We start from the raw sequence: 16,415 nt of genomic DNA, 5'->3' as shown, positions 1-16,415 counted from the left end.
CAATGCTCACACCACTTCTCCTGAGCATCTTCACCACACCAAAAGAATCTTTTGCCCATGGTCAGCAAATAACGAAGAAACAACAGTATAAAATAAAAGGCAATTATAGCAGAGGCAGGGTTGACAAGGCCAAAATGAGGGAAGGAATGCTTGGTATAACTATGAACTCTCATGGACCACAAAGCATTCAAATGGTAGGGACAAACACGTACTTATAGCTTCATCGAAATCTAGATGTCCAGTTCATTTATTATGGTCAACAGATATGTACACTTGTTCCAGACAATTTTCCACTCAAGTAAGATTTAAAGCCCATTAGTTTTTAGCTTGCGTCATTCAATATGGGCTCCAGGAACGGGCGTGGGTATTTGGGATGGTGAAAATGGCACTATGATCAAACTACTTGCGCAACATAAAGAGGGCAACTCAGTGTGCACGTGACTGACCACTGAGCGCGCCCTGAGTAGGCCCTGAGAGCTCACTGAGTACCGACCTGTAACAGAAAATATTCACTGAGCAAGCCCCTGAGCACCCTCATAGAAGCGGTGGCATCCAGAAGGGGAAAGTCACGGTCGCTCTAGAAAATCAAGTTCGTATAGGAACATATGTATTGAAATCATGGGCTGTTAACACACCATGCTAAAATTACTTGCAGCCAGCAAAAGCGTACTTGGGATGTTAATCAACAAATGTCATGATAAGCGCATGCAGTAATTATACATGAAGCGGAATGTTTGGCTGTGGGATTGTTATAATAATAGAAATGTATACAGACGAGGCAACAAATAATGGCCCTTTTCTCAGCCTTGTCTAATCTCCATTTTGCGATAATCAGCATAAATGCGGTGTTCGCAAGGCTGACAGCCTGATCGACCCGTGCGGGGATAACAGTAGACGAGAGTCTGTACGCTTAAAAATTCATTATATTATTAAAGGGCTGCGATGAGAGACTCTTCGTAGAAATTCACTTTATCAGTTGATAGCTTTTGCAGGTAGCTGGTGGTTGAAGATGTTGAAGATATGAGGGATCTGCGAGGACGCACATGGAACTATGGAGGAAAATACTTTAGTGTATCCCCAATCACTTGCAAAAATCATTAAAGAAAAATAAAACAGCTTATGTTCTTTAGTTGTTTTCTATAGGTATCTTATTCAGAGGTATCCGTATCACAGACTTCTATCGCCCCTGCTGCCCACCACATCGCACCTTGCCAAGTAGTCTGCGAAATAGACAATATACATAACCAAGAAACAAGAGATGCATCGAAGAAAATACATCGAACCATCCAAACAGACTCCATATCCCGTGTTGAAGAGGATCACACTTTTTGAAGCACCATGCACATTTGCAACCCAACTCCGTCGGATCCGTAGTGTTGAATAAACCAGCCCTCTTCGTAATCTGTTTCCGTCTATCGGAAGAGAAGAAAGAATAATTATGTTGAATGTAATCGTCAAAGAAAAATAATGCGGGGGTATATGTTGTTGAAGTCAAATCGCTCGCTAAGAAGAAATCGTTGAGAGGTCTTCGGTCATGCCACCATAAACACGTTGCAATGCCTGTAAGTCCGCTTGATATCGTTGAGATAGATGTTGAATTAATATAGCATTAGTGGTTGAAAGTAGGGATTTCTCGGTCAAAGGCATTCATATCGAGCATTGAATGCTATCCGAGGATCGGTGTTCCGCAGTGGTCATTTAGTTGGCTGCAGCAGCCTTAGCTGATGCTCCGTTTTGTTGAGGTACCGGTGCATCCCCGGAGACTTCAACATCAAGATCTTTGACGTTCAAGCCATCAAACAATTTATAGATATCGTAAGTGTTGTGGAAATCGTTGTTAACTGTTTTTAAGTTAGCATCTACACGGCATTCAAAAAGTCCAGAGAGAACATACCAATGTTGACGAGGGACCAGTTGTCCACGAGGTTCTGGATCAACTTCCTACTTGGGCTGGCGGCGTCATGGCATTTGGCCCAGTCCTCGCCCAGACGATAGGCCTCATCCTTCCAGGCCAGGAAACTGACCGTTTCCACAATCGTGGGTTGGATGACCTCGCGTCCCGCGAAAATACCCCATGTCAGCGCATTCGGACTGTCAAGAGTGTTCGTTCTTAGCCCGCCGGTCTTCGAGACGGCGTGGTACGTCAGGTCTGCGTTCTTCTCGATGCGCGAGATCAGCTCATCAACCACGTCGTTGGGCACCAACAGCTCAAGGTATGCTTTCTGGTAGACGTAGCCGTTCTTTGGACCCCATCCATGCACTGGGTGAGAGGACTTGGCACCATTGACAGCAGGCTGCGAATTAATTGTAAGGAAGCCTCTACTGTTGAGGTTGATCAGGTTTTCCATGATGGCATCGGCTTCCCCTGAGATGGCGGTGTCACTCCATGGCAGTCGCGCCAGCTGGCCCTTCAAATAGCGAACAAAAATGGTCGTAATGTCTTGCACAGACTTGGGTTCGCCCCACAACTTGATGTTCTGCTCGTTCGTACCCTTCAGGCCTACACCATATGCATCAAGCTCACCGAAGGCAGGTGATCGGGAGTCGGTCCAACGGCCGTTCGGGTACTCGTCCCAAGTCTGGGTACGTGCAATGTAAGACGAGTTCCTGTTCCGCCAGAAGATAGGGCGAACATCCTCTCCGCGTCGCTTGAGACCAAGCGACGGCCGCCATGGGAGAGGTTTTGGGAGCGGTGTCTCTTCCGATGGGACAAGGTTCAATTCTTCGAGGACCAATTGTGTCGCTTGTTGGAGGTTCATCGTGTAGCTATTTCATTCCTGTTAGTTTCCCTTCTTTTTTTGTCTGGACATGCGATGGCATGACTCACAAATGAAGATGCTTGATCAACCCAGAATCGAGAAGTCGCCGGCACATGTTAGCAATTAGAGTCTTTCCGATATCCCTCACAGCTGCATCGTCATTCTTCACGGGCTCAAGGGCGTCAAGCCAGTCTTGAGGAATATGAGCCTTTGTCCAGTTTGCACGTCGGAGGAATGCTGCGTATGTTTGGATGGGCATGATACCCGGGAGAATAGGAACGGTGATACCCTTAGCCCGGCATTTCTTAACCCAGTTGATAAAGATGTCCGTGTCGTAGAACATTTGTGTAATCACAAATGAACTTCCTGCATCAATTTTCTCCTTCAAGTGATCGATCAAGAGATCAACATCCGAATTGTCGTCTGCGCCCTCCGGATAACCTCCCACACCGATATCGAAGTGATTGCCATATTTCTCCCGAATGTACTTGACAAGATCTTTCGCGTAGCTGAACCCTCCATCAGCTACTTCCCAATGCTCCTTGTCGCGGGGCGGGTCTCCACGCAAGGCCAAGATGTTGGTACACCCGGCCTTGTAGGCAGCGTGGAGAGCAGCATCTACTTTCTCCCGCGGCATGTCCGTGCATGTCAAGTGCATACAGGTTTCCAGTCCATACACTGATTGAGCAACATTCACCATTTCGCAAGTCAGATCGGACAGTCGACCACCGGCGCCCCAGGTGACATCGATGAACTCGGGACCGAGAGAGTGCATGCGATCCATTCTGTCGTAGAGGTTCTGCACACCTTGGGCCGTCTTCGGAGGGAAGAATTCGAACGAGATACCCGTCTTCCCGTTGGCCTCATTCTGGGCGAGCTTTTCCTTGACGTGCATTTCGAATAATTAACTGTATCCCGCATCAATCAGCAATTGAAGTGAATTACAACATCGATTCGAGCGTATATATTTCAAGCCTACCAAAATAACTTGTTGGGAGAAAATTCCGGGATAGCTTGGACTTTGGCAATTCTCCGGTCCGAGCCGTGCTAAGGACGTGCTGACAAGAATCCCCGCACTGCACAGGCTAGAAATAGAACAAGATAACAAACAATGAGGATAGCCCAAAGAAAAACGGGAACTAGGCACAATAAAGAGGAATTGAGGAAAGGGAGAGAAGAGCAAAGGAGACGGGGAATGCCCCCGAGCGGAGAGCGGAGGGGTTGTTCACGTGACTGGTCTCGGCCTCCGATGTAGTGTTACTTAGCAGCAGGTTTTCCGGCAACTTCAGGCATTTAGCAGAGTTTTCGAATGTTTATGATCTAATTCTCGTAGCTATACACCTTACTTGAATATAGAGTGAATGCGCATAGACATACCGTGCTAATGGCGGAGAGCGTCGCAAAGCCCCTCATTCCTCTGCGATACCGGATGGGGAAATCCAGAAAAAAATCTCACGGAACTGCCTCTTGATCTTCAATTCACCACTGTCACGGCTCTACCCCCACAACTGTCTTGATTACTCTACTCCTCATTCGCCCTTGGCCTCTTCTTTGAGCAACGACCGGAAGTTCCTCGTCTACGAAAAGAAAAAGCCCACACTATGTCGGCCGCAACCATCCCTCCCCCCGCGGCGGACCAGGACTACAAGGCGACGCTGCTCCCGCTCCTGATGTCCAACAATGTCCTCTCCTTCGGATCCTACGTGTTGAAGTCCGGCCGCGAATCTCCCTACTTCTTCACTTCGTCGCTCTTGCACACGGCCCCATTGCTCCGCGCGACCTCCGCCGCCTACGCCAGCGTCCTGGCTGCTGAACCCTTCGTCAGCACCGCTGTTGATGGCACCAAGACTCCGAACTTCGATATCGTCTTCGGTCCTGCCTACAAGGGTATTCCTATTTGCGCCGCTGTGGTGAACGAGTTGGCTGTGCGGGACTCGCTGTCCCCCTCACCCAAGGGAACCTGGGATAACGTCAGCTACTCTTTCAACCGCAAAGAGGCCAAGGCGCACGGCGAGGGAGGAAACATTGTCGGTGCTCCATTGAAGGGCAAGCGGGTGGTCATCGTCGACGATGTCATCACCGCAGGTACTGCGCTGCGCGAGGCCGTGGGTATAATTGAGAAGGAGGGAGGTATTGTGTCGGGCGTTGTCATCCTGCTGGATCGGGAGGAGAGAGTCAGTGACGCTGAATCCAAGAGCGCTGTTGGTGTTGCCCAGAGAGACTTGGGTGAGAACATCCCCATCCGCGCGGTCATTGGTCTCCACGACTTGATCGAGAAGTTGGGTAATCAGATTGGAGAGGGCGAGGTGCAGCGGCTGAAGGACTATCGGGCTCGTTATGGAGCGGAGTAAACTCCATTATTATTCTCTACATGTCTCTGAGGATGATCAAGAAAATGATACCAATGAATTGCATATTTTCGTATTGTCACATTCAGAAGGCAAAGCGGCTTTCGAGGTAGTGATAGGTCCTGTCTCCTAAGCTTTTGCATGCACATGATGCTGTCTAGAAGTACTTCATGTGGATTCGTAGACAAGTGGGTTTGGATAAATGCTAATTGGACTGTTATCAAAGCAGCTATATATAGCAGTGGCATCGTACTGAAATGCCGTATACTCCCATTCAAAGATCTGGACTGGATATATGCAATCTACTTCATCCCGGTTTCTTTTTATGCAGTTCAAGATGCAATTATTTTTTTTTTTTTTTTTTTTTTTTTTTTTTTTTTTTTTTTTTTTGATATAAAACCTGTGAATTATACGGACTGTCAATTTTGGAAAATACTGCCTTTGCTTCAAATTTAGGAATTCGGTATGCATAAGGGCGGAGTAGATATATTTGTGTACCTGTGAACTGTGCATGGATGCAGTGCTATATTTATGTCTGTTAAGATGATAGCCCGAGATATTCACTTGACAGCTTGGCTATCTAATTCTAAGTATTATATCAGTCATCTGTGCCTTTGAATACCATGCCATGTACGGAATATCGATTGACACAGCACATCCGACCACCATGTGCGAGTGCATGAGCTGCTGAACTGTGATGCATAAAGTTAGAGTCCCGTGGCGCAGTCTTTCGGACATGAAAATTAAAAAGGCTAGCCAGTCGTTGACATCACCATATCGGTGTTGACTATGCCAGGTATTGAGCCATACTCCGGAAATGTACTTCGCTAGTACCCCTCTGAGTCTAGCTTCTTCTCGTTGCTCTGTTTTTAGCATATTGCCGACCCTGATTGGCCAGGATCAAAACGCCGGTCGACAAGTGGGTCTGATGGGAAAAACTGGTCTCACATTCGGAGTGTCACGATGGTGCCAGAAATACTAAAACGGCTATAGTTCGGCCGGAACGAGCCGCCAGCGAAAGCATTTTCCTGTTTTGATGGTAGGGACCGGAAATTGGCAGAGTCCGGGAGCACGGCCAGAGAAAAACTGTTTGCTGAGTTTGTGACATTATATCAGGACGGTAAATACCGACCAAGGCACCGCAAGATAAGGTGTTCGTCCCCAAGTGATCATCCTGATCATCAAGCGATCATGAAGGGCTGGCTGTCAATGTCCCTTTAGGAACCGATTTGCTGGTTAAGTGGAGCACTCTAAGTCCACACGGCGCTGTTGCCGAATCGAGAGCCGCGCTAGTCGGGCGCTAACCGAGAATTTTCTCGGCGAAATCGGTCCCTGGCGCTTGGATCGTTGCTAAGTTAGGCTTAGCGTTGGTGTCAAGCCCATTTGGCGTGGTTTAATTTTACTTTTTCGTATTGCGTATTACCCTGTAATTTCCGCAGGTTGATACTATCTCTACATTATACTCAGTACGGAGTATAGAACCTAGTGTATTGATTAGAAAATTAGACTGCATTTACACTACACCCATGCCATGTACAATCCGGAAAAACAATTATTCAATTTAGTGCATAATTAGAAGAAATTCGATGTGGCCGCCTTATAAGCAAGGGATCCTATTCGTTGCCAGGTTGAATTTTCCAGGAAATGGAACATGGAGCACGGAGTCGAATAATCTATAAAGCTGGATGTTATCCCCGGATCGTCGATGATCGCTATTATGAATATCGTCATTGAATGATTTCGTTTTCTGGTTTCCTACTTACTCATTTGATCTCTTTTGCCCTAACCGGATGATGCCCCTCGACGAACACGGAAAATTCAAATGTCGCTATACGGAACCCAAGCGGGTGCATACCAGGAATGCAATAGTACAACAAAAGGAAAAAGATTATATACGGCGTAGAAGCACGTTCATCTGAAGTACAGAGTACAGCACCCGGGAAAGTACCAGGTGCCTTACAGCCACGTACAGCCTCAATAAAATTATTTACTGATAGTAGGAACCCCTTCCGAAGCATTTCAAAACGGATAATTCCAGTGCCCCCAGAACTATCCCGGCAAGGAGCCGGACTTTGGCCATGTAATTACAACCGTTTTGGACCCTTGCCCGGTGTCACCGCTAACTGAGTTTCCGACGACCCGATTGGTTTATCATCTGTAGTTCCAACTATTCGCGTTTTGTAGGGCTCGGTTTATTGACCTAGACAGGTTATCACCCGCATGTTCGTCCATTATTCCATAACCTTTCTATATCCGGGAGTTGGATCAGTGCACGACTTTTTTTTTTTTTTCTTTTAAACTATCGTTTTGTGGCGAGATGGTAGTTTTATCAAGTGTCTCTAGGCCGTATTATATTGGGCCGGAGATTTAATATCTCGCTAAGATAGGGATGCAAGACAAATGGCAAAACTAATCAATCCGGCAAGTGGGTTGGCCGACGCTGACTCGCTGGGTTTCATAGCTAGCCCTGCCAAGTACGATGCGATAAGAATAACCCATACGGAAGCAGCATCATACAGATGCCGGATAGCGAGACATTGACAACTGCTGCAGCATCCTGCCAATTTGGGCTTATTGTCATCTGCGTTGCCTGACATCAAAAGCACGTTAGGGAGACCTGAAGATGTCAGGTTAATTGTACCTCCAAAAAAACATTCCAAGTATTTCCAGTTTTGGTACACTACCATCAAATCTCAATTCGTCTTCTTCCACCGCTCTTCAATTCTGATAAGCAATGCATTGTCCGAACTTTGGATACATCCAGTGTCGGTAACGCCGTGTAAAATACCTAACGAACCGGGCCCACCAGACCCACATATACCGTAAATAGCGTACCAGATCGAATATCACGTATTTTTTTTTTTTTTTTTTTGCTCTCCCTCGGCTGTCTTGCTTCGATATGGGTCAATTTGCCCTTCCCCAACATTAAGTTTGATCCTGTCTTGAAATAGAAATAGATAGAATAAAAAGAACCAAATCAGGTCATCATGAGCCGTTAGTGTCCAACGAGATGGACCATCCCCACAATGCTCCGAAAGGTCCCTCATATCCCTACGGACCAGAGCATTTGCTAGAAGCAGAACCCGAGCAAGAAAAGAGGCTCAGCAAAGACGAACTAAGATCAATCAGTCCCTCGCTGCCTGGTCCTCGGAGGTTACCATTCACCGCTCTTAATCATCTGTCTTCCTTTTTCTCTTCTCTGTATCTCTCTTCCTGCAAGTGATCGATCTTTTTAGGCTTGCATCTCTTCTGCTGAAACTTTTCCCTTCTTTATTTATTTCTCTACCGTACTATCTCTCGTTTTTGTCTTTTATTTTTGAACCACTCGTATCTCATCGTTCGTTTTTTGTTTAACTTTGGGTCTCGTGTGAGCTTTTTCAGAATCGCCACTACCGGAGTGCGGGATCCTTGGATATATTAAAATCACGTCCTCACTCGACCTCTCGCTGTCTCTTTCACTCATTTCTATCATATCATCTATCATCGCTCGATTACGACACATGACTAACGCATAGAACGATAAACACGGTACAATCGTGCTGCCGCCAACATGAGGGTGGGGTCTCCAAGTGCGTTGCTTGCGCTGTTCGCAACAACAGTAGTGGGCTGGCCCTACGATGAGTCCTTCCTCCAATACAATCTCAACCAGAACAAGACCGCGACCAACCCCGCAGACTACTGGATTGACTGGCCGGATCACACATATTTCCCCTCGCCGGATAACTGGCGGGCCCCTGTATATACTCTCTTCCTGGACAGGTTCGTCAACGGCGATCCCGAAAACGATAATATCAATGGTACCCTCTTCGAGCACGACTTGAAGTCGAATCAAATGCGTCATGGTGGTGACGTTGCTGGATTGGTTGATACGTTAGACTACCTACAAGGAATGGGCATCAAGGTGAGCTTTCAGCTTCTTTTCCTCTTTGTTATGGTGGAACGAAGCTAATATAAACAGACCATTTACCTTGCAGGAACGGTTTTAATGAACCAGCCATGGGGCTCGGATGGTTACTCGGCTTTGGATACTACATTGTTGGATCAACACTTTGGCAACATTGACGCATGGAGAAAGGCAATCACCGAGATTCACAACCGTGGTATGTACGTCATTTTCGACAACACCATCGCAACGTAAGTTCATCCATCTCTATCCTTTACAGGATTGTGAAGACCTCATACTAACTAGATCTATAGTATGGGTGACCTGATTGGCTTCAAGGGCCACCTGAACGAAACCACGCCGTTCTCAGTCAAGGAGCACGAAGTACTCTGGAAATCTGATCGTCGGTATGCCGACTTCGATATTGGAAACACCTACAACCAAACTTGCGATTATCCTCGATTCTGGTTCGAAGACGGTTATCCAGTCGAGTCGTCTGTTACAGACCAACTGAAAGGCTGTTATGACAGTGACTTTGACCAATACGGTGACCGTGAGGCCTTTGGTGTTTTCCCGGACTGGCAACGTCAGCTGGCAAAATTCGCCTCCGTCCAGGACCGTCTCCGTGAATGGAACCCCAGCGTTAGAGAAAGACTGATCCGACACTCCTGCATGATAATCCGCGCTTTCGATATCGACGGTTTCCGTTACGACAAAGCCACACAGGCCACCGTGGATGCCCTTGGAGACATGTCCAACGCTTACAGAGAGTGTGCCCGGGAAGTCGGTAAAGAAAACTTCTTTATCGCTGGTGAAATCACAGGCGGAAACACCTTTGGTTCCATCTATCTCGGCCGTGGCAGGCAGCCCAACCAGTATCCCGAGAGTGCTGAAATGGCGGTTACCATGAACAATATGTCGTCCCAGCAATACTTCTTGCGAGAGCATGGCCACGAGGCTATCGATGCGGCGGCTTTCCACTATTCAGTGTATCGTTCCCTTACTCGGTTCCTGGGAATGGATGGTAACCTGGCTGCGGGTTATGACACGCCCGTTGACTGGACCGATGCCTGGAACCTGATGCTTGTGTCTAACGACATGATCAACGCAAACACGGGTAAATTCGACCCTAGACACATGTACGGCGCAACCAACCAGGACGTTTTCCGTTGGCCAGCGATCCAATACGGCGTCGAGCGACAACTATTGGCTTTGTTCATCACGACCCTGCATCTCCCCGGTATTCCAATGCTTTTGTGGGGAGAAGAACAAGCATTCTACGTCTTGGATGCGACAGCTTCCAACTATATTTATGGACGTCAGTCGATGTCGCCTGCTACCGCATGGAAAATGCATGGTTGCTTCAGTCTCAAGTCGTCTCAGTACTATCAATGGCCCCTCGAAGCAGCGTTGGAAGGTTGTCACGACGAAGCAGTCACGTACGATCACCGGGATCCGTCGCACCCTGTGCGAAACGTCATCAAGCACATGTACCAAATGCGCCAGCAATATCCCGTGTTGAACGATGGATGGCTTGTTCAGAAGCTATCTAACAGGACACGAGACATTTACCTGCCCGGTTCCAACGGCACTGCGACGGAAACAGGCATGTGGTCCATTCTCCGAGACGTGTATGGAGAGCACCAGGATCTGGGATCCGATGCGGATAACCAGCCAGTTTGGCTAGTGTACCAAAACGACAACCACACCCTGGAGTACCAGTTCGACTGCAGCGACAATGACACGGCATTGATATCTCCTTTCCCCAGCGGGACTACGGTGAAGAACCTTTTCTATCCGCATGACGAAAAAGTTCTGAAGGACGGCCCGAAAAAGCTTGGTCTAAATGGCTCTACGGAGACCAACGGATGTTTAGACAGCTTGACATTGAGTGCGTATGAATTTAGGGCCTATGTACCCAAGACTCAGTTCTCTTCGCCCCGTCCGATGATTACCAAGTTTGAGCCCGGCCACGACGCACCCATATTATCTACAGTGCTCCCCAACTCCTATGAAGATGTCGATGTCAAGATTTATTTCTCTACCGAAATGGACTGCGATTCCGTCACCAAGTCAATCTCGTTCAATTCATCCACTGAGGCTGACAAGACTGCTTCTTTCGATACCAAGAGTGTCAATTGCAGTTCAATCGCTGTTGACAAGACTTCCTGGTCTGGTCAGATCCCAAGTGCATGGTATTGGTCGGCAACAGTGAAGGGTGTCTACAACGGCATCCACCGTTTGACAGTGAAAAACGCAACTACCGCTGATGGAGCTTTCACAGATGCCGTCGACCACTTCCTCATCCGCATTGGACAGCGTGATAACCCGATGTTGTTCCCTTCGGCCAATTATTCCAGCAGTTTGCTTCACCGGACAGACAATGGAACGTTGTTCATCCAACACCACGCGGCCGGAGCCGACAAGTACCGCTATTCGACGAACTGGGGTAGCACATTTTCTAAGTGGATTCCGTACACCGGTGGAAACGACACTATCGAAGAATTGGAATGGTCAGGAACCAAAAAGCAACGGTGGCAAGGAAAGCACATCCGTGTCGAGTATTGGAATAAATGGACCGGTAGCAGTGACTATGTCCAAGAGGGTGACACCGATTGGGACGGTAAGGGCGAGCGACGATTCCCCCACCTTTTCTTCAACGGACCCTACAATCAGTACGGATATGATGCTGGCTTGCACAACGTGGTTGAACAGGATAAGGATGGACTGTGGAAGTATCGATTCGTGTCCGAGTGGCCTGCCCAAGGTCAATTTAACGTCTGGGGCACGAATCCGGATGGCAAGCCTGACGAAAGCTACGTGTACGGGGATGCTGATGGTGATGCGATTCTGGACCGTCTGCCACCATCCTCGCTCAGCGCAACTCTCGTCAATGTCACGGATCATCCTCCCTCTCCCTACCTGGCGTGGAGATTCCACGTCAATGATGCTACCATGAAGTTCGAGCTTATTCCCGTAGGCTCGAAGTATGCCCAGATGGCCATGTACTTCTTGTTTTGGCTCATACCAATCGTGACGGCAGCTGCATGTGTATACGTGTTCATGAAGTCGTTCTACCAGATCAAGTTCAACCAGGTTGGTGTCAGCGAAAAGAGAGGGCTCCTTCCTCTTGCCCTCCGCCGGAAGTTGAAGAGGCGCAATCCTGAAGAGGGCGAAGCGATGAATCCTTTGATGCGTCTCGCCAACAAGTCCGGTTTCCTCCAGAGCACATCCGCATTCGGTGCGGCGGCTAAGGACCGTCGAAAGATGGCCCTCATCGCCACTATGGAATACGACATTGAAGACTGGGCTATCAAGATCAAGATCGGTGGTCTCGGTGTGATGGCTCAATTGATGGGAAAGCATCTTGGCCACCAGGACCTTATTTGGGTTGTTCCTTGTGTCGGAGGTGTGGATTACCCCGAAGATCGTCCAGCCGAATCCATGTTCGTCACCGTCCTGGGCAATCCATACGAAGTCAAGGTCCAGTACCACACGTTGAACAACATCACCTACGTCCTTCTTGACGCCCCTGTGTTCCGTCAGCAAACCAAAGCCGAGCCCTACCCGGCCCGTATGGACGACTTGGACAGTGCTATCTACTATTCTGCATGGAATCAGTGTATTGCGCATGCGATCAAGCGATTCCCCATTGACCTGTACCACATTAACGACTACCACGGCTCTGTTGCTCCACTTTACCTTCTTCCTCAAACTGTCCCTGTATGTCTATCTCTCCACAATGCTGAGTTCCAGGGTCTGTGGCCTATGCGTACCCAGAAGGAGAAAGACGAAGTCTGTTCGGTCTTCAACCTTGATATGGACATCGTGAGTCGCTATGTCCAGTTCGGTGAGGTCTTCAACCTGCTACATGCAGGTGCAAGCTACCTCCGTGTTCACCAGCAAGGCTTCGGTGCAGTCGGTGTGTCTAAGAAGTACGGAAAACGGTCTTATGCTCGTTACCCCATCTTCTGGGGGTTGAAGAAGGTTGGCAACTTGCCTAATCCCGACCCCTCGGATACTGGAGAATGGAACAAGGAGCTGCCCAAGGAAAGCGACATTCAGGTTGACCCCGCTTACGAATCGAGCAGAGGCGATCTCAAGCGTCAGGCACAGGAATGGGCCGGTCTCGAGCAAAACCCTGAAGCTGATCTTTTGGTGTTCGTTGGAAGATGGTCGATGCAAAAGGGTGTTGACCTTATCGCTGATGTGATGCCTGCCGTTCTCGAGGCTCACTCCAATGTCCAGTTGATCTGTGTTGGTCCGGTCATTGATTTGTACGGAAAGTTCGCGGCATTGAAGCTCGAACATATGATGAAGATCTACCCTGGACGTGTCTTCTCTCGGCCCCAGTTCACTGCGCTTCCGCCTTTCATTTTCTCTGGTGCTGAATTCGCTCTGATCCCCTCTCGTGATGAACCCTTTGGTCTTGTCGCTGTTGAGTTCGGTCGCAAGGGAGCCCTTGGTATCGGTGCTCGTGTTGGTGGTCTCGGTCAAATGCCTGGCTGGTGGTATAATGTCGAATCCACGACCACTGCCCATCTTCTGCATCAGTTTAAGGTCGCCATCGACAGTGCGCTTAACTCAAAGCTTGACGTCCGCGCAATGATGCGTGCACGATCTGCCAAGCAGCGTTTCCCAGTCGCCCAATGGGTTGAGGACTTGGAAATCTTACAGGCGACCTCTATTCGCGTTCACAACAAGGAACTGGTCAAGTCACACGGACAGCCTTATACGCCATCTGGTTACAGCACGCCAACCGCGGGCACTGGTCTATTGGCCTCACCTCTCTCCTCCCCTGGAGCAATGACTCCGACAGGATTGCAGACACCACCTATTGCGCACTCGAGGGAAAGCAGCTATAGCAATACCAACCGCCTCAGCACTCCTGGCCCACAGCAACGGAACACAATTGTTTACAGCAATGACCCGACCCCCAGTCCCAGCGTCACTGAAAAGCCGAAGTCAGGGCTTAGTCGGCAGCTTTCTCTTGGTGTCCGCTCTGGTCCTGGTCACTCGCATCGTCGGAGATTGAGAAAGAGCAACGTCCCAGCAGTCGAGGAGAATTCGACCCATGTCATGACAGATGCGGAAGAGGAAAGCGACGACGACAATATCCCCAGCTACTATGGAGAAGACGAATACACTCTTACTCCCGAACAAGCAGAGGAAGGTCGCCGAATGGAACTTCAGCAACAACAACAGACCGCTGCTCACGGTGGACTGTCACCCTTCAGCGCCACCATACCTGCGCAAAACCGACACTTCAGCCAAGCCTCCACTGCTACAAGGCAATCTGTCGCCTCAACAACGCCGGGGGCATTTGACGACGGTCTTCTGGCCCCTATCAGACCCTTCGCTGAACCTGGGAACCGCCTTAGCAACTCGTCTGTGCTTTCACTTAACTCCGTTGTCGGTGACAAGAAGGATTTCAAACTACAAAAAGTCGACCCGTTCTTCACTGACAGCTCTGGTGAATACTACCGGGTGTTCGAGAACCGACTCCAGGATCTCAATGGCTCGAACTCTGAGACACAGCTCTGTATTGAGGAGTTCTTGGTGAAGAGTGAAAAGAAATGGTTCGACAAGTTCAGAGACGCAAGGCTAGGACGCAATCATTCTCCGGCTCCTTCTATTTTCCGGGGTAAGCGTGCTGTTTCGCCAGCTGGTTCAATCTCCAACGATGATTCGGCCTCGCGCGACAGTGATGGCGAGGAGAACAAGGAAGCCGACGAATTTCTGCTTGGAAAGGACTACGTTCCTCCCACCGGTCTCAAAAAATGGATGCAACTTCGCATTGGCGATTGGCCTGTTTACTCGCTTTTCCTAGGATTGGGACAGATCATCGCCGCAAACTCGTACCAGATCACGCTGCTTACTGGTGAAGTTGGCCAAACAGCCGAGAAGCTCTATGGTATCGCAACTGTGTACCTGGTCACTTCGATTATCTGGTGGTTCATGTTCCGCTACTTTAAGTCTGTGGTCACTCTCTCACTTCCTTGGTTCTTCTACGGTCTGGCCTTTATCCTGATTGGTGTCGCTCACTGGGAGGGCAACAAGTTCAGTCGTGGTTGGATCCAGAACGTCGCCAGTGGTGTGTATGCCGCTGCATCGTCCAGTGGTTCTATCTTCTTCGCTCTCAACTTTGGTGATGAAAGCGGTGCTCCTGTGAAGGAATGGGTGTTCCGTGCTTGTATTATTCAGGGTACTCAGCAGGCCTATATCATTGGTCTGTGGTACTGGGGATCAACCCTTACCAAGGCGACTGCAGATGGGATCGTTAATCCTCAAGGGGATATCATAAACACCTGGAAGATGACGTACGTTCTATTCTTCCCATTTTTCAATAACTCACTAACGAGAATTTCTAGTGCCATCTGTTTACCGATTGCTGTCTTCCTCTGGGTAGTTGGACTGCTCATCTTCTTCGGCCTGCCGAACTACTACCGCCAAGCACCAGGAAAGGTCCCGTCATTCTACAGATCCGTCTTCAGACGCAAGATCATCCTCTGGAACTTTGCCGTCGTCATCATTCAAAACTGGTTCCTCAGTGCACCATACGGCCGTAACTGGAGCTGTAAGTCCCCAACAAGACATCGCAATGAAAAACAAAACTAATAAGATGCAGTCCTCTGGAGCTCCCAACACGTGCACGCCTGGCAAATCGGCATCCTCTGCGTCGTCTTCTTTGGCGCTGTCTGGGCCATCTTCCTCTTCCTCCTCGGCTACCTCTCCAAGTCCCACTCCTGGATCCTCCCCGTCTTTGCCTGCGGTCTCGGGGCCCCCCGCTGGGCCCAAATCTGGTGGGGTGTCTCTGGCGCCGGCCTCTACCTTCCCTGGGCCGGCGGATATACAGCCGGAGCCCTTGTATCCCGCAGTCTGTGGTTGTGGCTCGGTGTCTTAGATACACTGCAGGGAGTGGGCTTCGGTATGATTCTGCTACAGACGCTGACGCGGATGCATATTTGCTTTGCGCTTATTGTCTCGCAAGTGCTGGGTTCGATTGCGACTATTTGCGCGAGGGCGTTTGCGCCGAATAGTATCGGGCCTGGGCCGATTTCACCGGATATCACAGCTGGTGCTAGTTCCCTGGCGAATGGATGGTTCTGGATTGCTCTTATTTTCCAGTTGTTAATTTGGTAAGCCCTCCTTCTTTCATGACACCCTTCTATGCATGTTGCTAACGGTGTCTGCAGCGCTGGTTTCCTCCTCTTCTTCCGGAAGGAGCAACTCTCGAAACCATAAGCATGCTTTTTTGCATGCTTGTTCTCGACTATATTTACGACTTTACTTATGTATAGCACATCATTAATTGGTGTTAATTACCGCCGTCTGATACCCTCTCATCCACGGCTTATGCATTGGTCTGCGATTTCGATATATAGAATTTTTTTTTTTTTTTTTTTTTTTTTTTTTTTTTTTTTT

General features: G+C 48.9%; 4 protein-coding genes across 4 annotated transcripts; 2 read left to right on the top strand and 2 right to left on the bottom strand.

Moving 5' to 3' along the window:
- Window positions 1-1,698: 1,698 nt before the first annotated feature.
- On the bottom strand, window positions 1,699-3,654 carry EURHEDRAFT_400604 (methylenetetrahydrofolate reductase (NAD(P)H) MET13; the record flags this gene model as incomplete). The annotated part of the gene is made up of 3 exons (XM_040780020.1): window positions 1,699-1,841; window positions 1,895-2,766; window positions 2,828-3,654. 3 exons carry the CDS (start codon window positions 3,652-3,654, stop codon window positions 1,699-1,701), a joined length of 1,842 nt encoding a protein of 613 aa, XP_040641277.1.
- A 412-nt stretch (window positions 3,655-4,066) lies between these two features.
- Window positions 4,067-5,336, top strand: EURHEDRAFT_409813 (orotate phosphoribosyltransferase). The gene has a single exon (XM_040781198.1). It carries the CDS (start codon window positions 4,361-4,363, stop codon window positions 5,108-5,110), a length of 750 nt encoding a protein of 249 aa, XP_040641276.1. The 5' UTR covers window positions 4,067-4,360; the 3' UTR covers window positions 5,111-5,336.
- On the bottom strand, window positions 5,193-5,772 carry EURHEDRAFT_299869 (uncharacterized protein). Its single transcript, XM_040778266.1, has one exon. The coding sequence runs from the start codon at window positions 5,618-5,620 to the stop codon at window positions 5,276-5,278; it is 345 nt and encodes a 114-aa protein (XP_040641275.1). The 5' UTR covers window positions 5,621-5,772; the 3' UTR covers window positions 5,193-5,275.
- Window positions 5,773-8,657: 2,885 nt separating this feature from the next.
- On the top strand, window positions 8,658-16,235 carry ags2 (alpha-1,3-glucan synthase Ags2; the record flags this gene model as incomplete). Its single annotated transcript, XM_040778742.1, has 6 exons — window positions 8,658-9,008; window positions 9,066-9,241; window positions 9,305-15,310; window positions 15,362-15,567; window positions 15,619-16,129; window positions 16,187-16,235. The coding sequence occupies 6 exons, from the start codon at window positions 8,658-8,660 to the stop codon at window positions 16,233-16,235; spliced, it is 7,299 nt and encodes a 2,432-aa protein (XP_040641274.1).
- Between the last annotated feature and the right edge of the window lie 180 nt (window positions 16,236-16,415).

This window comes from Aspergillus ruber (assembly GCF_000600275.1).
Source record: "Aspergillus ruber CBS 135680 unplaced genomic scaffold scaffold00005, whole genome shotgun sequence".
Lineage (NCBI taxonomy): Eukaryota > Fungi > Ascomycota > Eurotiomycetes > Eurotiales > Aspergillaceae > Aspergillus > Aspergillus ruber.
The sequence above is the reverse complement of the archived record's forward strand: the minus strand, read 5'-3'. Positions and strand labels throughout refer to the sequence as shown.